Here is a 24,267-nt window from a genome sequence, read left to right as displayed (position 1 = left end):
CAAAGGCTTTTCTTGAATGAGCTGGACTTCAATGGTGCTGACTCATCTGCTATACAAGTGGCATCCACATGCCAATCCGGACGGTCCAGCCAGTGGAGGCATTCCAGATGGAGCACAACCAAAATTCGCACTAACCAGACAAATCCTGTCTGGTTGGCGACTATCAATTGAGGGTGGATGCCCGCCCATTGAAGCCTTGTATATAGGTCCCAGTGAGATCTGGTTTAGACATCCAGCCCATTCGTTGTGTGTCCCACTTGGATGAGGGTTCACACCAAATTTTAGTCCTTCCAAAACTCAGGTGGGCTCCACCAAGTGCTTTGAGATGTTTTAGGCATGATTTCCCATGATTTTAGATGGTGAGGCCCACCTGAGTTCCAGATACGGCTGATTTTTGGCACATCCCATAACCTAGAGGGGACCCTACCAAATGCATGGCGTGAATGTCCACTACACATTATGGTGGGACCTACAGAGCATGACCTCATAGTACCATTTCCGTGTGTGTATGTGTAAATTCAATGTATCCGCAAGTCAGTTGAAGGCAAAAGAAAGTGAGCAACTGAATTTTAATTAACATTGAGAAATTACACTAATAGAGCTGCTAGTGCAATTCAAGGAAGGAGACACTGAAGAGGCGACGCTTGGAACAATAAATGGTGGCAGTGACATGTGTCTAACATCCAGTCCGTCCATCAGGTAGGCCACGGTGAACATGTCCTGGCTGACAATTAGGTCAATCTATTTCATTGAATGGGCCACATGTATGAGAGAAATGGGAGATTAGAAGAAAAATGACCCATGGTTAATAGTTATGGCTCACCTGATGTGTACTGGCGCCCTCCACATAACAAGAGTTGTGGCTCCCACACGTGTGACATGTTGGTGTCTGCATGAATTGCCTCTTCCTTCTCTCCTTTCCTGAATTGCCTCATAGTTTCTCTTACATTATCTTACGCCACACATGCATGAAAGTGGTGGTATGGATACAGAGAATAGCACTTTACCGAGCATGATTTTTCTCAAGCGAGGTAGGAGTAGCTGCCACATGGACCAGTCACTCCACCTTCTCTCACGTTCAAGGTTGAAGCAGCAAGGTGCACCACCTTCTCCAACATGTATTTATGGTCCAATCCACGAATTTTCAGGTCACCCTCGTGCTGAAGTTGTGTTGATATTTTCCATTGAATTCAACTGCAATAATACCAATTTAATAAGATAGCCCCAGTCAGCTCTGTTCATGATGAGGGACTAGGCCTCAAATTGCAACTACTATCAAGTCCAACATGAAACGCACGAAATTGAAATTTTGATTGTCATTACAGGTTAAAAAAGGCACTACCCCACTTCAATAATTTCCTCCGATAATGAATTGAATGAATTATAATTCAATTCAATCAAGCATCCGAAACACTATTGAGTGAAACCAACCTATCATACGCCTGATCTTGATAAACAAAGTGCATGAGATCAGTGTACAAAACTGCATGGAACAAATATAATAAGAAAATGGAAAAAAGAAAAGAACAGAAAGGGCCAAATGATACTAATTCACTTGTATGTTTACCAGAAATTCTATGTTGTGATGCACATGTTTTCAGAGTCCAGTCACTCAACTGGTGGTCACTGATCACTATGTTTTTGTCATTCCTAAACATCATAAAATCATCTCTGATCTGGTCAATATACTGTTGAACCAACGAGCGGGGAAACAAACTTTAGATATCCACAAGGACATCTTGCCTTGAAGATGAAAAGGAAGGCATCAGCAGCTCATATTGGTTGAAATAATTGCACCCAGCCAACCGATGCATTACACGGGTTCCCAACTGAAAACGGGTGAAAACGTGTGCAGCACGCCAGCACCTGATTCAGTGCATGCCCATGAAGTACCAAACCAAATCAGACCTCTAACATGAATATCAAGAGTCTTGGATAGTCTGGCAAGATATGACCATCTATGCTCATTCACTTGGCAGTGTGCATGTGACAGAGATTATTATTATTATTATTATTATTATTCAATCTAGCAGTGTACATATGACAGAGTTTGAGGTATGGTCCATCAATACTCATTCACATAGCAGTGTACATGTTTAATTTTTTCAAAGGTGACACAACTTTATTAAAAATCAAAGGGTGAAGACGAGGACTCAACAACCCACAGCTAAACAAGAGCAGACAAATAAGAATCAAGAAACAATGGGAGCAAGAAACAAAATGCTTGTGCAACTCTCTCTCACCCTTATCATCCACTGTCTATTTCAATCTCTCTTAGGTGCATCGATTTATTTATTTATTTATTTTGTTGCCCACAATGGATGGACCAGCCAAATCATAAATGATAAATCTACTGCAACTGAAAGGCACCATTGTGGCATACGCAGGTCGTCCGTCTGTAGAGTGGAGCCATCCAAATCTATTAGATATTTTGGGACATGGTCCAACCACACTGGGCAGAACAAATCAGTGTTCCAAATCACCGAATGATGGCCAATATTTGACCAATCTGGTGACCCAGATTATCTGTACCGTTCGATTTTTGCACACATGGTCCATTCCATTCACAGTGGGCAGACTAGATCAATTTTTTTAGTCACTAAATGATAGCCCTGGTCAATTTGGTGGCCCAGGTCAGATCAATCTGGTTCACTGAATAATGGTCCAGATCATTCTAGCGGCCCAGATTGTCTGATCTGTTCGATTTTACAGATATGGTCCATCACAGTGGGCACATCACATCAATCTTTTCTAGCACCGACCGATGGCCCTACATTGTACAAAAAGTGATTACCCAGATTGTTTGATCTATTAAGAATTTCATAGACATGGTCCATCAACAGTGGCATATCAGATCATTGTTCTAGTTCACTGAATGATGGCCCTGAATTCTACAGAGGTGGTGACTCATTGTCAGGTCTGTGACAATTTAGACAGTCCTAATCACCACTTGTATTTGAAACTGAAAATTTTAGTTTGAACCGATGTTGAATGCATATTAATTGATTATTTTAACTTTTCTTGCAACACCATGACAAATATTGATGGTGATACAATTCTTGAAGTTCACCATGGTATTTGTTTATTCGGACCACAGCCATAAGATTACAAAATATGTTAATGTTTGGTGGATGAAATTGTTATTGAAATGGTAGATATTTATACTTAGATTGGTTAGTTAAAGTATAATAAATTTTCACGTGATAAGATTAACATAAATTATGAGATTTTGGGATGGGGATATTGAAGGTGAATACTCATACCATGCACCCACATTGTTCTAGCCAATGCCTATATTGGTAAGATTTATTGGCCGCATATAGCATACCTGATCAGGTAGTATGGTCCAAATCTTCCACATGTGAAAATACTGAGAACAAGTGTGCCATCAATGTTGCACAGCTCGAATATGAGGTATTTTCAATGTAATAGGTGCCGCTGAAAATTTCTTCTCGATTTGTATTCCAGCTAGTAAAATCCAAGGAGGATCTCTTGCAAAATCCTTCATATAGCCATACATTAATTCCTCTTCACTGCAGACTATAACCATCGAGTCCAACCCCGCCCCCCCCCCCAAAAAAAAAAAAAAAAATCATATCATATGGCAACTTATTACTCCAAATTAGCTAACAAATATAAGTGTGAATCTCTATCCATCTCATTAATAGTTTCATCCACCAAGTCACCATATCTTATAATCTAACAATTGTGGTTCCAAAAAAACCACCACAATGATGAACCACAAGAACCATATCACCATTGATATTTATGATTATCATAGTATTGGAAGAAAAGTTAGATCAACATTGATTCACACTCAAATTTTCACATTTGACTAAACTTGTGGTAATTAGCATTCTTCATACTAATTTTTTTTTTCATTATTAACAGTTCAATCTGTCCACTAATCTGATAATCAGATAATTAAAGAAAGGTCTTATTTTAGCTCATTATACTTTAATTTTTGCATTTCCCCAGTGGGGCCCATGTGATGAAAGGAAAGTTCTTTAAAAAGTGTAGGCTACAAACGGTCCTCAAAAAAGGGTGCAACTTAGCCATTTCAAACAGACAATCGAGTTCAGACATGGGCGACATTCTCATTGTTTCCTGTACATATAGGTAAGACATCTAGTTCAAATGTAGCAGCAGTTAACACTTAACAGTGACTGGTGGTGAGGGTATTTACAAATGTCAGGAAAAAGTGAGAGAAGGTAAATACAAATGCCAGAAAGGTGAAGGAGTTGTATACACAAGTTTTTCTAATTAAAATAAAATAATTGAGAGATCAATGGATTTTTTTCATTAGAATTTGTAATGGATAGCAAAGCCTCTGGAATAATGTGCGATTGATATATGCCAATGAAACTTAAAGGAACATTTTATGCAACAACTATTTGACAGACTGCTATATGGAGCAAAGTGTTGGATACAAGGACAGCTAGGAGGCCCAATGAGTACATGATGCATTTTACAGAGATGACGATGTTGAGATGGATGTGTGGAAAGACTATGAAGGAGAGAATCAAGAATGAGGACATCAGGAGTAGGTTATGAGTGGCTGGCCCCAATAGGGTATGAAAAATGATGGAGAGTTTATTGAGATGGTTTAACCATGTGCTGTGAAAAGTGGAGATGCTCCCAATAAGGTGCGTAACACTGATAACAGTCAAAAGGGCTTGCAAGGATGGATGATGGGGAGGCCTGAATGGACTTGATTTGAGGTGGTGAGAAGGGATTTAAAGCATTAGATAGGAACGATTGGTGGAATAGGACTTGTAAAGCCAAACCCAAATAGCTAGGACAAGCCTGTAATTTAAATGATGATGACGAGCCATCCACCTAATGGGAGGTAATTGGACAGGTTAGGATCATCCGCTCAAGTGTGATTGTCGGATTATGACCTTCAACAATAAACCTCACATTTTGGGCATTTGGATTGACATGTATGCCACTTGTAGAACAATTATCACAATTCTGCCAGAATTCTGAATACATCAAAAAATCACAAGACCGAGAGAAAGTTCTTCTTCTTCTTCCTCTACATTTATTATGATGACAATCCCGTGCAACTCTCTAAATTTACAACACAAATATACCCCTTTACAAAGTCTTCTGGAGGCCCTTTTTGTGTAGAGGAAATGGGATGTAGTTCTTGTTTATTCCTTATCATTTGGACCCTAAGCTGTGACCATCAAGAATCAAAGTATGGAACTAGTTTACCTTTGATTGGTTAATCAGCTTTTTCAACAGAGCATTGAAGCTCTCCTCCGTCTGTTCAGGAGAAGGCACGATTTGCAGGGAAGAACAAAGTACCAAAACTTTGAACTGATCGAGTTCTTTTAGAATAACTGGGTCCCGATCATAATCCTGCTTGTGTAAGAGAGAAACCAGCAGTTCTATGAATATAAGCAAATGCCAAAAAGTATCAAAACTGCAACTTCCATGATTTAAACAAAAAAGCCCAGAAACATGGTTAACCATCGCATGAAATATGTTCTTAAAAAACCCAACAAGATCCACATCCTCTTGATCACCTACTTGATCAACTCGTATACACATTATGGATCGTACCTTCTCTGTCACTACAATAATAGGCTTGACCCTGAATTCATCCTTTAGTACTTTAAGTCTCTCTTTGATCGTCATGATGTCCTGGATTGACAAGAAAAAAATCATGACCACTCGTATAAAGACAAGAAACATCTACCAAGCTTTTGGTTTTATGCTTTATACAGTGCAGGCTTTTTACCAGTTCACATGATCAATGGCCTGGGAGATACACGTGTTATGACAGCAAAAACCGACACAACAAAGAGCAGCCTCTTGAATCTATGTTTGCATCTGAGCAATGAGATGTCAGAAGAGAAAATTTCCCAAAGGATGGATGGCCATTCCACCATAGCAATTAAAACCAGATGCATGGTGCAGCTGCTTCAACATGGGGCTGGTATGGCACCTCATCAGGACCTGCTGGGCAGTTTTAGCCCAAGGGCATATTACAACCTGACGTGGGCCCACATGGGTACCTTTGACATGTTTGCAACAGTTGCAAGACCTATCAGTAACTCATCAAACTTGAGCACAAACTGATAAACTTCTAAAATAGTTGGGGGCATCAAGATCAGAAGATATTGTGATATGCAAAGCTAAATCCATAGGCATAATTAATAATCACAGTTTTGGATTTCTCCAGACTGGCTGGACTATTATTAAAATGTACCAAGCAGTTATTATACAAAACCTGAACCCCAACCATTGCAAATGAAATGTCAACTCGTGAAAGTATTTCAGTAGCAATTAGAATGAATAAAAATGTCCGAAGGGAAACAAATAGATACCGTTAAGCGAATGTGCAAAAGAACACATTCTCACCATAGCTTGAAAGAAATGATGGTCACTGAAATCCAATCTATCAACACACAAAGGACCAATCTGCAATGAAGTTGGAATTCCAATAAAATTTCAAAGGAAAAAAAATAAATTTGATATTGGTGATAGGCGAGGGTGATAACAAAAGAACTTAAAGGGTTAAAACCCAGCTAGCAAACTAAATAAAATTTTCAACTGCTGTGACCGATGCACAGTGGAAACATGTGATAGAAATTGAAATCCACTGTCATTGACATCCACTTTTCCCAACTGATAAAACAGCAAGAATAAAGGAGCAGGCTATAAAGAAGGTATTATATGTATTACAAAATAGAGATATATGAAAGTCTACTAAGTCAGCATGCATTTGGAGCCCTGTCCATCCAGTGTGAACACACAAGCCAATACGGAACATGCGTAAGAGATCTGAGCTTTCATCAGGTGGTTCACAATGTTTAGATTTCTGAAGGGGCTGATTTACTCCTAAGGTGGCCAGTGTATAAAACAAGTGGACAGCTAAGACAGTTTTTCATAGCTATCCATTTGTTTTGTGCACCATGTGATGCAGTACACCTGATCAGCACAGAAGGTCCAAGACCCTAGATGCTCTCCAATTGAAAGGAAAACCATCCAATTCACTTGTGGAACCCACAAGATCAATCGGGTGAGAATTTCAGTGGTCTGATTGTGCTGTGGAGCCCAGAAGTCCAATTGCCAGCTTTTAGAACTGATCACATACAGCTGGAAGAATGATAACTTGTAGTCCAACATCTTTCCCACCAACATGCCACTTATGCAGGACATCCATGCGAAGGCATATGCAGAACATGATATGCAAAGAAAAGAAAATACCTGCTCAATCCCCAGTACGAAGGCATTTGGACAACCAATTGCAGAAACACAGAGTACAACCATATTTTTCACAGTTGTTAATGGCAATTTGGAATCGCAATTCTTGACTTCAAAGAAGTGGGATGGAGACATCCTACTGAATAAAATGGGAAGGGTTTCTTTAATTTCTCGTACTGTCGCCTTAATGTGCCTGAGCTGACGATCAGAAATCTGCAAAATAAGCAGAACACTCAAAAGGAGGATTGCTTCATCTTCTTGTATTTGCCACTACTTGGCGTTCTTATAATCTCGTATCTAGAAAAAGCAGCTTGTCTTCTTGGATTCATAAAATTCCAGATAAAAAAATAGAAAATAGTCTGCAGTAATATAATAATCAGCTAAAAGAAATAGAAAAAAGTCTGTCATAATACAATAATCAGCTAACCACCTTAAATGACACAAATATAAAACATACAAGAAGAAACAACAGATAAATTATTTACACCATTCATCATCAAAAGAATGGAAAATGAAACCTTAAAAGATGGAACGTAAAATAAAAAGAAAGAAACTAGAATGGATTCATTATAGCCGAGAGAAAAAAGGATTTTGACTGAAATTGATTCAATTGTCATGGATAAAAAGAACCACAGTGGATTTCAGCTGGAAAACCAGTAGCAATTTGAGCAGAAGTTAGGTTAACCTCATCAATTATTTACAGAAATCAACCACAAAGTGGGCCAGTGAAATGGGCATCAATAAAAACTCCACAAGTAACTCAAATTCTTTGAGTCCCTTCAGTTTCAGCACCAGCTGAGTCTTATCTCAAGACAGTTTTCTTTAACCATGATACCCTCTGCACTGGTGTTACTGTCGCAGCAATTGGGTGCTTATTGAGATTTCACAAACTATACCTAATAAAGAATCAATGCTTATTTGGTAGACACGCCTTTCGCAAGTCAGGCAAGTATCATTGTATATTCAGAGAACACGCACAATAATAGAGGTTTTATAACTTAAATTGCATTACACATGAAAGGCAAAAATGATTTTCCCAATGACAAGAAGCACAAAATAGTTAAAAAATAAAAATAATGATTCTCAAAGGAATTCTTTGTTTCACATCTCTATTAACCTAATCAAGAATTGCTGATGAGGACATCACTTCACGTACACCCTTGCGTACGTATCAGAGGCCGCACCAATTTTCCCGTGGCTAGGCGAGTATCCGTGATCGTGCTGAAGACCCCATGTGCATGTGCGAGTATTTGGAAGACCCCACACTGGAAAGATGCACATGGGTTGCTTTATGGAGTGATCCAGATTATTGGATCGGAGGGATGTGACGATCGGGCCAATGGATCACATGATCAGGCTATTGATCGTGGATCATCCACGCTAGTTTTCTTAGATTGTATCAGCATTATAGGATTTGGTTTTGTTTATGTTATGTTTGGACATTATTATGAGTGTTTTAGTTGATTTTAGTTAGACTATGGTTATTTTCATCAAAATTCACAAAATAGGGTGTTAAATGTAAATTTTCAACTTTCTTAAAGCTATAAAAAGAGGGTGGGCATGTGACCCTCTCCCTCATTAGGTTTTTGTGATAAAAAAAAAGAAAGAAAGAGAAAAGTTCGTACTTTCTTCTTCCATCTTCAAGGGATTTGAAGATACTTTCATGTGATTTGGAAGAGAGATTGGTGTGAGGCTAATCTTCATTAACGGAGGTGCGAGGTCTCCATCTATCCCACACTGTTATTTCTTTTCCCCTCCATCTAGGTATTTTCTTCAGGTTCCTCATTCTCCCATCCCAGATCTTCATCTTCTTCTAAACCTCACTTTCCCATACCCATCAATAATCCAAACCCTAACCCTACTTCTTAGATATCTCAATCTCTTTAAACCTAATTCACCCTAGATTGTATTAGGTCCTCTACCATGAAATAAACTATACCTTGTGCTAATTGGATGCCCCTACATCCATTAGATCGTAGTTTCCTTTTATTTAACGATCTTGTGTTACGATATTGGTAACTTAGGCTAAGATCATGCATGATGTTTTTTTAGTTTTTTTCATGATATTTATGTGTTTATGGCAATGCTTACGTTTTTTGTTAAATATCTTAATTCTGCTACTTGATCTCGAATATTATTTGGTTCCTTCATCGGTCCTGCATCAACTGCACATGATCATTTCTCTTGTACATGAAGCACGGGGCTTTGACATAGCTATTAGATAAAGTCAAATTCAACATCCATGAGATAATATCCATAGGCAAGATCACAAGTAAAGGGCTATGATACAAGTCAAAATTAAATGCCATGGGATAAATTAAATTTCAATAACTAAGCAAGCTCAGCTATATATACAAATGGGTGTTGTCTTAAGCCTCTCTCCTTATGCTTCACATGTTTTGTTATCTCCTCCACTCATGATGCCTCCGAACAATGAATGGGGTATGTCGTTAGTGTGTAGATACATTAATCAGGTAAGGAGGTGTAGTGCAACTCTTGCTTAGGTTGTATAGATAACAAAAACCCTCTAAGAGAGCTACTTTCCTCCTCCCTTCCCTCTATAAGGTTAGATTAACCTCTCTTAAAAAAAAAAAAAAAACTTTTTCCTGAGAATTAACAATGACAAGAAGGAGACAACTATTAGATCTCTTTTTCGCCATGGCATTTTCAGTGGGGGATGGTTCTAGAATCAAATTATGGGAAGACGTTTAGTGCGGCAACACTCCCTTCAAAACGATTTTCCGCTCCTTGCCCGTTTGGCTCCACTCCAAGGTGTTAAAGTCGCAGACTATTTTTCCTCCCAAGGTTTCTCTGTTTCTTGGTTTCCGTTGTGCAAGAGGGGTTTGTCAGATATCGAGGTGGATGAACTTATCCTGCTTCAATCCCAATTGCAATCGGCTATCCCAGCTAGGGAGGCTGACTCCATAGGTCGGGTATTTTCTCAGTCAGGTCCTTTTACAAGTCCCTTTGTGGTTTTTACATGGTTGGTTGGGAGAAAGAGTTCTTATGATTGACAACCTTCAAAAGAGATCATTGCTCATCCCAAGCATGTGCAATCAACATGCAGAGTCTGTTGATCATTTATTTATATTTTGCCCATTCGCGGCTTTCATTTGGCATCATGTCCTTGGGACTTTCAGTGTCCAATGGGTATATCAGGTTCGGTTTGGTTCGGTTCGGTTCGGTTCGGGTTCATCTTTGGGCATGGCACGGAGGTAATGGGGGTACCAAGGACCATACCAACTTGGCTCCATCGCTAGTGGTTGTTTGGTGGTCAATTTGGACGTAAAGAAATAATAGATGTTTCCGATATACCCCTCTCTCGGTGGAATATGTGGCGGAGGGTGTTTTGATGCCGGTTGCCAATTGGAAAGCTTCTTTCTAATTTCGGGAGTTTTTCTAGTTGTGAGGCTATCGGGCCTCCTTCTTTGTGTTTCCTTTCTCTTTTTGTATTCTTTGCCGCTTGCTTTTTCTGACAACTTTTCTAATAAATTTATTCACTCTTCAAAAAAAGAAAAAAAAATGATAAGAAACAACAAAAATACAAAACGAATTCCTAGTACCAAGAAGATTGATGAACACCCTCTTTGGCCAACAAATCCACCAATTTGTTAGTATCTCATCTCACATGGGTAAACAGAATGGTTAACCCAAAGGAGCTGTCAAAGTCATCATCAAAGATGAAAGCTGGCATCTACGACTCCTAATGGTTGTGGAAGGCCCAAGAGAACAGTTTTTTAGTCATCTTGAATAATAAGCAGCCCCAAAATACCGTACGGAGTTGTTTGGAGTCGTTGAATGTTAGCCAAGGACAAGGCTCATCCATGGTTTCTCTATTACTTTTCTGCACAAAAACAGAAACACGAAAAAAAAAAGAAAAAGAGATAAGTTATCCAAGTTCTTTGACTGTTGTAGGGCTTTTATAATTCTTCGAGAAATTGAGACCTCCCTATCATTATTGTAAATGTTGAACCATTCTCTTGTGGTACACATTTGCCACGTGCCACCAGATGTCTTGAAGCGCTGCAATTGTGCCACATTCAACCTTCAAGTGTCTTTCATGTGTAGCATTTGCCACATGTCCCAAGTCGTATATGTGCCGCATGTACTGCATGCACCACCATTGTAAAGCACCCCTATGTGCCATGTGCCACGTATATCTTCAAGAACCTATCAAGTGCCTCACATGCCACTATATATTCAAGTGCTTGTGCCACACATGAGCCGCATGTGCCAAATAATTCTTCTGTATTGTAGGGTGTTTGACAAATAGTGTGAAAATAATTAGTCCATGACAACATGACCTAGATAGACCAAACAAAGATCAGCCCAATGTTTTAAATATCGACGATATCGGCCGATATATCTCACAATATATCTTGCATTCCACAAGCGCGATACGAAACACATAGGTAGTGCAGATATATCCCATATGTTCGATTTGGTAAGCATTTTCAATTTTCGTCCCCCCCCCCCCCCCCCCTTCCCCTTTTTTTTGGTTGAAATTATGTTAAATCAGTGTCAAGTAGTGATAAATCCATTGGTTATTCATTTTTTGCATGAAAAATTATGGATTTAGAGCTTTGATTTTGATATCCATTGGTCCTTCATGTTCTCCAAGTTTTTTTTTAAAAAAATTTCCCTCAACTAGTTGTCGATTGAGACCAATTTTGAAGTATTTAGGAGTATTCGATGAAATGATCATCACATACACTCTAATTTCAAAATTTGAGTGTAGGTGGCCCAATTTGGGAAATTTTGGAAAAAAATTCAAAATTTACCCAATTTCTCTCAAATTGCTTGCAATATTGCACTCCAAACATGAAATCAAGCGTGTATGAGGGTTGATCTATTGATTTGTTAAGTCCTTGTCAATTTTCGTAAAATAAAAAATATTTTTCATTAAAAATTAATTAAAAAAATTATTGAAATATTAATTTTTTCGAACTTTCCCTTCAACCAGTTGTCAATTGAGACTAATTTCAAAGTATTTAAGAGTGTTTGATGAAATGATCATCACATAGTATGCATTCAATTTAAATGTAGTTGCATTAGTTCAGTCAGATACCGCATAGCTTAGGACCTTATACAAAGGAAACCTATTATGTACACTTCTTTTTGAGATGTTATGATTGAAAAGTGTGTATTAAGGTCTTTTTTAACAATCCCTAAAGTTTCATTGAAAAATTAAACCATCTTCACAATGTTTCTTGATGTTTCCCAAAAAGTGTGATAAATTATCCGATACAAACGATATATCCCGTGCAATAACTGACATGTATCTGTATCCCAAGGATGCGATACGTAACACGAAACCAATATTTCAAACATTGGATGAGCCTAATCTAGACAAGCTATCTACGACTAAACTTTTGTTGCTACCAAACGAGCTATTGAGGAAATCCTCAAGCCTTCATAAAGAGTAGTTGTGAAGAGCCCAAGTGGCACTAGTTTTTCTTAGTCCCCTTCAACAATGAGCAACCCTGAAAAAACTTTTGAAGAAATCCTTAAGCCTTCACGAGAGACTTTAACTCCATTTCTGAAGAATCCCCTAATCCAGTGAATCAGAAAAAATAAAAATAAATACATATGAATTTGACCTTTATCATCATGAGGGACGCCACCAATATCACAAGGACCCAGGTTATTAGGCAAGAATTCAATTTCCACCAATCGCTAGGTGGGCTCTTTCACCTAGGACTTCCCCTAGCTCTCCTCGTTTCAGAATGTGCCACAAGTCACCAATTAAAGTACAAATCTGATTGCGCTACCCCCACGGAATTCCAACAGGATTTGAAGCACCATCATTGTAATCGTCAGTAGCTATGACATTTTGGGCTGTCATGTCAATGTGCATATGGATGACTGATTGTATTTTCTTTGTTATGTTGAATAAATGCATAATCATTGATTGATAATCTCTTTTCAATATCAGTTGATTGATAATCTCTTTACAATACCAGTGGATTAAGATACAAAATTCGAAGCAACAAGTTATCATAAAACTAAACCCAGGGCCTGCCAATTGACAGCCCAAACGACAGTGCTAGAGGAGAGATTCCTCGATTTCCAACTCGATTTGTCCATCAAAGAGAAGGCAGCGGAATAAGTCAAGCCTCACATTATACCCTAAACAAAAAATAAAATAAAATCAAGTAGCTGATACGCTAAGGAAGCCCTATCAAGAAGCAGAACTAGTTACACTAAATGAAGAGTTCTTCAAAAAAAAAAAATAGTTTATTTATTTTATTTCCTTTGCTCAAAGATTTTAATATTTTTTTTAATAAAGAGTAGCTACAGGCATGTCATGTATAGAGGGCATTGTCATAAATATTGATGAAACAGATATATGTCATCTGCTGCCCATCAACTGAATGCCAAATTAAGAAATACATGGTGAACTAACTCATTTTCGATAGCACAGAAATCAAATAAAGGAAAAGAAACAACATCAGTGAAAGAATAGAAGAGGTTACCAGATCCGCATGATGGATTACTGCAACATCTGCTCTTCTAAGTGCAGTCAAAGGTTCCCTCAAAGGTCCACGCGGAAGCAACTGACCGTTTCCCCATGGTATAATACCATTTACCATCACAATCTCCAGATCACGCAACAAGCTCCAGTGCTGTCTTTCAAACAACCACAATTAATTGCAACAGCTGACTCTTCGTTTATGAAAAGAATGTTACCAACGTGGAATCATAATCTTCTTCTTCTTCTTCTTTTTTAATGGAGAAACATATTAGTCCAATTATCATGAAGAATGACCATTGCTATTTACAAAATGCACCTAAAAGGACATTAAGGTTCTTATTCGATGACTAATATCGTCTGCAAATATAACGTAGTACCAGAACTCACTTCAGGTATTCACACTGCTTTCTTTGATCGGACCTGCTAAAGAGGCCACCTAATAGGACATTATTGCTTAAAAGGGTGAAAATTGCTTATCATTTAGTTTGCTAAGAGCTATTATGGAATAATCAATTATTTCAAAGTGGAATTTTGTTGGAACACCAGTAGATGCCTCTCTCTCTCTCTCTCTCTCTCTCTCTCTCTCTCTCTCTCTCTCTATATATATATATATATATATATATATATATATCTATATATATATTTGTTCTTTTAGAAAGGCAGGAAAACTTTTATTAATGATAAACCACATTACGACTCCGGGATAGCATCTCCAATCCAAAGGGCGATTGGAGCTGAATACCTGAACCATCGGCATTCCTATTTCCTTATCTACAACAGAAAACAAAAGATATGAAGAGGAGGGAGACTGTACTTTTTTTATGCCCCAAGAACTTGAGGGACTTTCTCCTATCAAAGGGTGGCTCTTAGATTGCAGTGAACTGACTGGAATACATCCAAATGGTCACCATCACAGGAATTACCCTCTTTTGCAATTTCAGAGCTCCTTGTCAGATGTCATGAGCATATGTGATGCATTCGATTTAGGGATTAAGTGGTCACAATCAAATGATCAATTGTGACCTTCAATGTGATAGTCTAGGATAGGCCCATGACAACCCTCCATTTTATCTCCTATTAGGGCTACTCTCAGGCTACTTCAAACGACCTCATTCTTGATTATATCCTTCCTAGTCTACCCATGCCTACATCTCAGCATCCTGATACAACGCTCATAATTTGCTCATGTTGCCTCTGAACTGCCAAACACTTATGCAGTATAACATAGATTAATATCTATGGTATAATTTTTTTTTTCTTAAGCTTCATTTGCATGTGGTGATCACACAACAATTCTGGATGCCAGTAACACATCTCCACTTCATCCAGCCAGCTCCCAATTATATCAGAAATGTCTCCCTTGATCTCTCCATCCTTTTGGATGATAGAGACAAGTAACATCTGAAATCAGGATCACAAATCAAAAGAAAAATAAAATTCATAAAAGAGAACACAGTGACCACTTTAAGATGAACTAGTCAGAATTTCCTCAGCATCACTCAATTTTTAGTAGGAACCACATGGAATACTTGATAGTTAAATGGATGAATGGTTACTGATAGAACGTGTTTGCATCATTTACGTTCTCCCATGAGAAAATATCTAAAGCGGATCTACATAAAGACCAAAAACTCTGCCATAAAGATTTAAATCGCAAATTGTTTTACCTGCATTCCATCATCCAAAATTACAGCACCGATTTTGCCTACCTCAGAGCAACTCGACTTCTGACCAGGGCAGTGTTTCTCAAAGCATGTACTGAACTGATCAATATAACCATATTTTTCTAAGAACCATGCTGCGGTGCCAGCCCTGTTTGCCCCCACACCAATCTTTGCAGAAGTGCTAAGTAGATGTCTTTGAAGCATTTTAGCTTCATCGCCACCAGCATAACCCTGTTAGGAAGAACTTTAGAGTGTTCTTAAGTACTCAAAACCATGAAAGCAAACATAAGTACCATGTACATCGCTTTATAATCTCAATTACTTAATGTGGAAACAAGTGTTTCATTTTAAAAAAAAAAGAAAAAGAAAAAGAAAAAAAGATTTAAGGCACTTGCAAATGAAGCACAAAATCAATTGTTGTAACCTGGGCAAGATATTGCATAAAAATTCAATGCTGATGCTGATATGAAAAAAAAAGAATAAAAAAACGGTGTCAGAACAAGTTGAACACGGTAAGTAATGCAGGTTGCAAGCATAAAATCTGATGGGAAAGCAAGAATAAACTGTTCCATTTTGAAAAATTGAGGAATCTCCTATGATTTGCATTTTTTTTAGTAAAAATTTAACGGGGAGGTTCTGGAGCTAAATGCTAATATTTAGGTTTGTCATCAATCACTCAACCTTGATGCGCTTGGCGGATATTTCTGAAATCTTGACAGTTCATCTGTTCGGCCCTACTCATACACAAAAAGTCCCACTGGACAGATGACCTTAGCTGCTAACTGAAGGATTGCCAGTTTGTTGGTCTTTCTTAGCACCCAACTGTAATCCTCCAAAGCTGTCCAATCTGTCATTAGGATTCTTACCAACCAGATGACTTTATGGTTCATGAATCCATGCTAGGACCTATGAAATGAACGTTACAGGTCTACGCATGTGGAGATTGAACTCTTGACAACTGACTTCAAATTAGCACTGGATAGTTGTCTAAAACAAAATTACAGCGGTGGAGCTTCTCAGCTTGAATCCATAACTAAACTTATAGTTGCTTAAAAATATAAAGAAACCCAACAAACTTGAACAATGGAGAATTTCAAATGAACAGCTGTTATTAGAACTATAATTTCAATTACAAGTAGCTCTATTTCTTGAGAATATGGATTAAAACACTTGCAACACCGTGTCAAATGCAATAAGCTGAATAGTCTAGGAAAAAGGTAGGTAGTGCATGGAAACTGAATTGAAATTGTAGTCAGCTGGCTGGGCCATGTTGATCACTGTAAGACACACTTCAGGAGGGGAGTGGATTACCGTGAGGCCCTTACCGTGGGGCCCACCTTGATGTATGTATTCTGTGTCCAGGCCGTCCATCCATTTTTCTAGATCATTTTAGGGCATTATCACAAAAATGAAGCAGATCCAATTATCAGGTGGATCATACCATAGGAAACAGTGGTGATTGAACGCCCTACCATTAAAAACTTCTTAGGGCGCACCTTAACGCTTCTGTAGTGCTTATTTTCCATCCAATCTATTGATAAGGTCACATAAGCCTGGATGAAGGGAAAAAACAAATATCAGCTGGATCCAAAACTTTTGTAGCCTATTAATGATCAAGCACCACTCTTTCCTATGGTATGGTCCGCCTGATAATTGGATCTGCTTCATTTTTGGGATAATGCCCTAAAATAATCTGGAAAAACGGATGGGCAGAGTGGATGTAGAATACATACGTCAAGGTGGGCAGCACCTTAAGGGTCGCATCGTCTTGGGTTGAGTCCCGGGTCTCACTAAATCTGCTCCCCTTTGGAGGCAGGCTTCACCATGAATAGGTCATGGACAGCTCTCTATTTTCTTTTTCCATCTTAGGCCCCAATTGGATAGTTCATTACAGAATGTATCAGAAGATGTTGTTTGGGACTTCCATTCTAATTATAATTATAAAGAGTTTAAAAGTGTAATAATCCATTTTATTAGTACTTTTCTAAAACCTAATTGGATTTATCATTTCATGTTATTACACTGGGAAAGACTCTCTCCCCAGGACTCCAACGGGCAATCGAAGTGATCTTTGAGAGAGATGGGCAATCAAAGGTTGACCCCACGTGATGTAAAGTCCAAATCAATGACCATTTCTAGCATAACCAATATGGAATGTCCATTTTCCAACTGATTACAAGGATGGTTAGCATTATCTGTTCAAAGTAATTTTTGAGAGGGATGGGCAATGAACAAGCTTGCATGATACACAAGGATCAGACATGAAATATGGAATTTTCCCATTTCCAAGCCTTTGAACTGATGGTTAGGATTGTCTAGTCAATTTTTTTTGGAGCAATCAAAGGTGGGCCCCACATGATGGATGCTCCAGATGACTGATCTGACCTTTTCTAGGACAATATCCATTTCCTATCCATTGATCAGAAGGATAGGATCATGAGGCCAAAGAGATTTCGGGGAGGGACGGGCAACCAAAGTGGTGCCCACATCATGGAGGTCCCAAGTCAATATTGGAACTTGTCTAGTATAATTAATATGGATTATCCACTTTCATAGCCATGGGTTAATATGATCCAATTAAAGTGACTTTTAAGAGGGATGGGCCATGAAAGACAGGCCCCACATGATTGAAAGTCTAAATCAATGATCAATATGGACTATCCATTTTCCTAACTACTGATTCGATGGTTAGGATCATCCAATCAAAGTGGTTTTTGAGAGAGATGGCCAATCAAAGGTGGGACACATGATGGGCCATCCATATCAGTGATCAGACATTTTATGATTTATACAATTAATCAAGCACGTACAACAATGGAAGATCAAACATTTTGTGAATCTTTTAGGTCGACCGTGTGTATAGCACCTACCCAATATTGAACAGCCTAGATTCTTGGCCAGCTCATTTGTATGGTGGGTCACACCAGATATGTATCTTGGATGTTCTACAAGTGTGGAGGTGAGTGTGAGGCTAGCAAACACTGCATGAGTGATGGGCCCCACTCAAAATGGCAATGTAGTCTATCAGAGAGTTTATGTGTGGCATCCCTTACTCCCACCCAATGTAGGGGACAGGCAACGAATGCGGTAGAATCAGAGCAGCAGCTACAAAAGCAAGAAACATACTCTGGTAAGAACGAGCGGTGTAATTCCGGAATTTGAAAGCAATAAGGCAATGTATTCGACCATCGGCGTCTTTCCATTCCCACCCCACGTCAAATTGCCAACGCTGATCACCCGCACCGGCAATCTACCAAAAGAAGAAGAGATAAAAAAGAAGCAGCAACGAATGAATTTCAGATGAAGCATTTCTGACCGTCCATAGACTGTGAGAGGGAATCCCAACGCAAATATCCCACCTCTGCTTTCGGAAGAGGCCGAAGAGGTAGAGATTGTGGCGGAGGAAGAGAGAGAGTCTGTAGAGGGAGGAAGAGAAGGAGAGAAAAGGGATGAGACAAAAGCGACTGAAATGTGAGAGGTTTTGGAGGTCTTGGGTTTGGGCGTTGGCTATTTGAGTAATTGCTCTTCTCAGGTTTTCCATGAAATGGTGTTGGGTGAAGGAGTTGGGGACTAGGAAGAGGGGGAAAGCGGATTGGTACCATCCCACTAGTACGGAGCAAGAGACGGATTGGCTACTTCCCCTGACACCAGCCAATGGTTGGTGGTCGGTACTCTGTGGGTTCCACCATGATGTATATGTTTCATCCATGCCGTCCATCTATTTTTCTAGATTATTTTATGGTATGAGACCAAAAATGAGATATATACTAATCTCAAGTGGATCACATTACAGGAAACAATGTTGAATGAACATCAACCATTAAAAACTTTTTGGTGGCCATGAAAGTTTTGGATCAAGCTAATATATTTTTTAAAAAAAAAACGTAATCTGTGTCTGTATGACCTAATCAACAGATTGGATGTCAAATAAACAGTACAGTGGGCCTGAGGATGATTTTAACGGTGGATATCCAATAGCTATTGTTTTTCCTGTAGTGTGGTCCACCTGAGACTTATATACCTATCATTTTTGGGTTCAAGCCTAAATTGATATTTAAAAATGGATGAACGGAATGGATGAAACACATACATCATGGCGGGACCCACAGAGTACCGACCATCAGCCACCGGGCTGATGGCAGGGGGAGTAGCCAATCCGTTTCCAAGAGACGGACGGTCACGTCAGGGGCTCTGTGGGGCCCACCGTCGTGTATATGTTTTATCCACGACGTCCACCTATTTTGACAGATTATTTTAAAGCATGGGCAAAAAAATAAAAAGGTAAATTGAAGTCTCAAGTGGATTACATCACATGAATAAGTGGAGATTGAAAGCCAACCGTTGAAAACTTTTCGGAGGCCGCGGAAGTTCTTGATCAAGTTGATATTTATGCTTTTCCTTCTAATAAGTATACGCAATTTCATAAACATCGTAGCGTGCCCTGTGAAGCTTTCAACAGTTAAAGTTCAATACCCATTCCCACTCTTTTTTCGTTTTTTTTAAGCTCATGTCTTAAGATGGCTTGTCACGTACACAAAATTTCTAGTTGTTGTAATATGATTCTGGCACATCATAGCATAAGATATTCAATATAGTAGTGCCGTAACACCATTTGATTTTTGCTGTGTTGGATTTTTAAAAAAAAGAATCATAAATTTTTAACCATCATTAATTTATTTTGTCATTTACTGGCTTTTTAACATTTGGTTTTAGCTTATATGTGGGTGCTATTAATAAAGAATGGTACAAATTTGATTAATTAACTATAAGAAGTTAATAAATTAGTTAAAAGGTAAAGATTATGAAGTCATGTCAAGCCTGAGGGCAGTAAGGGGAGCAAGCTTTAAGACGCTTATATAGTCAAATGGGCTAGCACCTTTTACAATATAAGCATTTTGAAGCAAGCTTCACCTTAAGTCTAACTTCGTGATTTATTCATTTAGAGCCAAAATCTAACTAATCTGTCATCGACTAATCAAGACAGTCTTAACTAAATAAAAACCTCATATATAAAGTCAAGACAATTAGGTGTTGAATTTTGATTAACAAACCAAACTAACCAAATTATTCTTTTGGCCTAAGAACCAATGGTTTAGAGTGATTAGGATCATATTTTCATTTTGTTAATTGCGAATAGGACATACTATGAACTTAGCTAATCCAAATATAATCGTCGCATATAAGAAATCCCGCTACTCAATTCAATCCATATATGCCCTGATTATCTAAATAAGTTGTAAATCGGTTAGTGGGCTACTAAATCCGGAACTATAAAAAGACGTTTGTCTTAACAAACTTGATGTCCATTGCGGGACATTAAGCCAAAATCGCATGTCGAACCACTCAACTTGGATTCATAGGGTCAAGGCATGAGATGTGTGAATATTTCTGAAATTAAACATTAACTGAAGTTAATTGTCCGTATTCAGTTTTTGCCAAAGTTGTGGCTTTCGGATCGTTAGATCGTGACCAAATTTAGGGTAGTAATCTAAGTTAATACCATGCACATATTCCTATAGCTGCGGCCTCAATAGATGATCAGTGACCATGAAATTAGCTTCTAATTATACTCGTTGATCAGTGCATCCAAATTTCAAAGCGATCGTTTTCATACACAGATCACCACTAGGTTCACCTATCCCATGACTTAAAATGATCCGTACACCTCCCTCCATGTGGGCCCCTAGTGGTTGAAAATAACCTTTTGTAGGGTTAGCATAATGAATTCCTAACCCTTAGGGCTAAAATCACCACTTTTGGTGCTACAAATACATCCCATTTAGGCTTCTCTCACAGTCACGCTTTGAAAATCGACACCTGAGTACAGAGACCCCGGTCCCAAGATCTCGAGATATGAACCAAATGAAAATGCACGTGTGACTCATTTAAATTCACATTTATTATGCACACGAATAATCAGAGTAGCACAATTCAACTTAGCAAATCCAAAGTGAAGTAGAGATAGCAAAAATTCATAAATATAGAGCTAATAGTCAAAAGTACAATTCCAATAGTGGTAGTCACTCAAAATAAGGATTATACAAGTCACAAAGATAATATCACAAAATTAACGCATATAATACACCCAATCTAGGACTCCAACATATATATATATATATATATATATATATATATATATATATATATATATGTACAAAATTTAAATAAAAGCAAGGCCTTCCAATTTCGCTACAACACTCCCAAAACATCACGATGAAAGTGCAAGCCGATCCAAACCTACCAATTGGAGGCCTCGATAGCACCTGCATCAACAACGTTGCTTAATTAGTGTTTTAAAATATTGTCTTAAGTGGGAGCGAGTAGCTAACTCAGTGGTTCCAATAGTTCTAAGTTACACATGTTATCGACACCCAAATCCATAGCTCAATTGGTAGACTTAAGGTGGAGATACACATGTAACTGAGTGGAGATACCTCATTTCAACACTTGAGGTCTTGGTGTCGATCCCTAGTGGGGGTGGCTAACATAGAGTGTGTGTACTGACATGGGTGTGTACTAACAAGCTAACCTATAAAAAAAGGTTACATATGTTATCGACACAATCAGCGTAGGTAATGATAGACAGATAAATAATTACTTCTAAATACTCTTGTTAATGTACGTATGAAACTATGACATGATGCATGCCCTTACAATCAAGCACTCCCCCACAAGCGACTCCAACGCCTGTTTCGCAAATGCCAACACTCCCTCATAAGCGAATCCACTGCCCAATTGCAATATCTTATCTAATGCAATGCGATTGATGTGTATGTTAGTTAAGTAGTTATTAAATTCCGTTCATCCAGCATATTGGAGAAGTTAGGGTTCCAATATTTTATTATGGTCTCAACCGGATCACAATGCTCGGGGTGACCCTAGCGGCTCCTCACTTGTGTCTCTTGATCTGGTTTTTTTTTTTTTAGCTTATCATCCAAGCGACGACTCCCCAGCCAATGTGGGACTAGCACTGGCTTGATCGATATCAAATGACTTGGATGACACAAGATTAGTCGCCTCGTCAACATGGTGGAGGACGATCGCAATTTATGTAAGAGTCATCACCCAAACACAATTGTGGTGCAGTTATGACATCCATTCCATTTATGATATAATAGGCTCGTAGCGTTCATTATTGCTCATTAGTCACTATAGGAAGGCTCATCAACGTATGCTGACAACTCCAATACGGTGTCCCATACTACCATGTTTGGCTCATAGTCATGTGGATCGTACCACCACTAGGTATAACTAAACTCATTCAATGGAAATGGGGTATCCTAGATTCCATTTGGTCTTGTTATAAATTGTGAATATACATGATCAGTTAGCTTTTAAATTAATTTGATTGACCTAGGAGAATCCTGACACAATTGGCATTGGGTGCAAGAATCCCTCGTAGTCCAACCACTGTCGATCATCCGTGTTCGATCCAGGTTGATCGAACAAGCTTAGGGTGGCCAACCTAACTCGAGCCACCCCTTATTTCGGGCGGTTAGCTAACTATCCCAAATATTGTAAGCAATTCTAAACATCATTATACACTAGTCATTCGTCAGCAGTCATAGCGGGGCTTCATATAAAGTATAAATTCAATCACACTACTACTTAAATATTTCATCAAACAAATGAGCATAAATATAAACAACACACTCACTTAAGCATTTTATTAAACATGTGAGCATCAATAAAACCATATATTCACCTAAGCATTCCAATAAACATGTGAGCATCAATAGAACAACATATTCAACCACTTAATCATTTTATCAAACATGTGAGCATTTATAAATAAGGAATAATATATGTTACGTTCAAATCAAAATGTGAACATATTAGCATATACTAAGCTATCTACAAATAATAAATTATTAACTAAGATAACGTAAGAATAATAGTCCGCACCTTAAGAAGGAATTTCCAATATTTGAGCTCTTAAGGTTAGGATTTTCGGAAAAGAGATTCATACACAAATTTCGAAGGAGTTAGGTGAGATTTATACAATTCAACCTATAAAAACCTAGGTTAAAAAATAGGGTTCATTTCTTATCTCTCAATTGTGAGTGGAGTAGATTCAACGGAGGAGAATAGTTGAGGCTAGGGTTTTGATTGGAATGATTCGGTGAAAGAAACACCAACTCCATCACTTGCTCCCCCTTACTCCTTTATCTCATTCTCTCATTCTCTCTTTCGCTCTTTTTTCCTCGGGCAAAATTTGGATGGGAGCAAAAGTTGCCCCCAAATACACTATTTATAGCACCATAAATGGTGTAAATGGCCCTAAGGGTTGGGTTTCCATTATACTAACCATATGGTATGGTGTTTCTAACATTTGGGTTCCATTATGGGATGCATAGGTCGATATATAACATAGGATAGTTGAACTTAGTAATGATCTACGTATCGATACGATTGGCCTGCCATTTAGATGCGCTGATCGACGGGTATGATCAAAAGTTAGTTCATTGGTCACCGATGGTCGATTAGGGCTGCAATTATATGGATATGTGCGGTGTATTAACTTAGATTGTTGTCCTAAATTTGGTCACGATATAACGGTATGAAAGACACAACTTTAGCAAAGACCGGATATAGACAATTAACTTCAGTTCTTGATTAATTTCAAGATTAATCACACATCTCATGCACTGACCTTACAAGTCCAAGTTGAGCGATTCAAGACATGATCTCGGCTTAATGTCCTGTGATGGATGTCAAGCCTGCTAAGACGAATGTCTTTCTATAGTCTCAAGTTTAGTAGCCCATTAACAAGTAATCTAGAACTTGTTCAAAAAATTAGGACATTGCTGTAATGAATTGGATAACGAGATTTCTTATATCCAATGATTAAAGTTTGGATTAACCAAGTGCATATTATGGCCTATTCACAATTAATGAAAATGACGATTC

The 24,267-nt window shown here is 38.4% G+C and overlaps 1 protein-coding gene across 6 annotated transcripts; it reads right to left on the bottom strand.

Moving 5' to 3' along the window:
* Nucleotides 1-555: 555 nt before the first annotated feature.
* On the bottom strand, nucleotides 556-18,931 carry LOC131240572 (probable tetraacyldisaccharide 4'-kinase, mitochondrial). 6 transcript variants are annotated; one of them, XR_009168819.1, is made up of 10 exons: nucleotides 18,717-18,931; nucleotides 18,484-18,607; nucleotides 15,361-15,588; nucleotides 13,695-13,844; nucleotides 7,222-7,431; nucleotides 6,373-6,432; nucleotides 5,572-5,652; nucleotides 5,221-5,367; nucleotides 824-1,194; nucleotides 556-724 (listed from the first exon to the last, which is right to left on the bottom strand). XR_009168819.1 is itself a non-coding variant. In XM_058238861.1 (9 exons), exons 1-9 carry the CDS (start codon nucleotides 18,896-18,898, stop codon nucleotides 1,150-1,152), a joined length of 1,227 nt encoding a protein of 408 aa, XP_058094844.1. In that variant the 5' UTR covers nucleotides 18,899-18,931; the 3' UTR covers nucleotides 556-1,149. The 6 variants fall into 6 exon arrangements, 4 of the variants coding, with proteins under 4 accessions (XP_058094844.1, XP_058094857.1, XP_058094875.1 ...); XR_009168822.1 differs by having other exon boundaries at nucleotides 556-720; XM_058238861.1 differs by having other exon boundaries at nucleotides 556-1,194.
* Between the last annotated feature and the right edge of the window lie 5,336 nt (nucleotides 18,932-24,267).

Source organism: Magnolia sinica, chromosome 1 (assembly GCF_029962835.1).
Source record: "Magnolia sinica isolate HGM2019 chromosome 1, MsV1, whole genome shotgun sequence".
Taxonomy (NCBI): domain Eukaryota; kingdom Viridiplantae; phylum Streptophyta; class Magnoliopsida; order Magnoliales; family Magnoliaceae; genus Magnolia; species Magnolia sinica.
Note: the sequence above shows the minus strand (reverse complement) of the source record. Positions and strands in the feature narration are given on the sequence as shown.

Bases quoted from the DNA above. Each gene is read 5' to 3' on its own strand.
- LOC131240572 (XM_058238861.1), bottom strand. From the start codon at position 18,898: ATGGAAAACCTGAGAAGAGCAATTACTCAAATAGCCAACGCCCAAACC. The intron at 5,653-6,372 runs GTGAGAATGTGT...TTGTCAATCCAG, and splicing joins ATCATTTCTTTCAAGCTATG to GACATCATGACGATCAAAGA. The intron at 5,368-5,571 runs GTACGATCCATA...TTACACAAGCAG, and splicing joins TTATTGTAGTGACAGAGAAG to GATTATGATCGGGACCCAGT.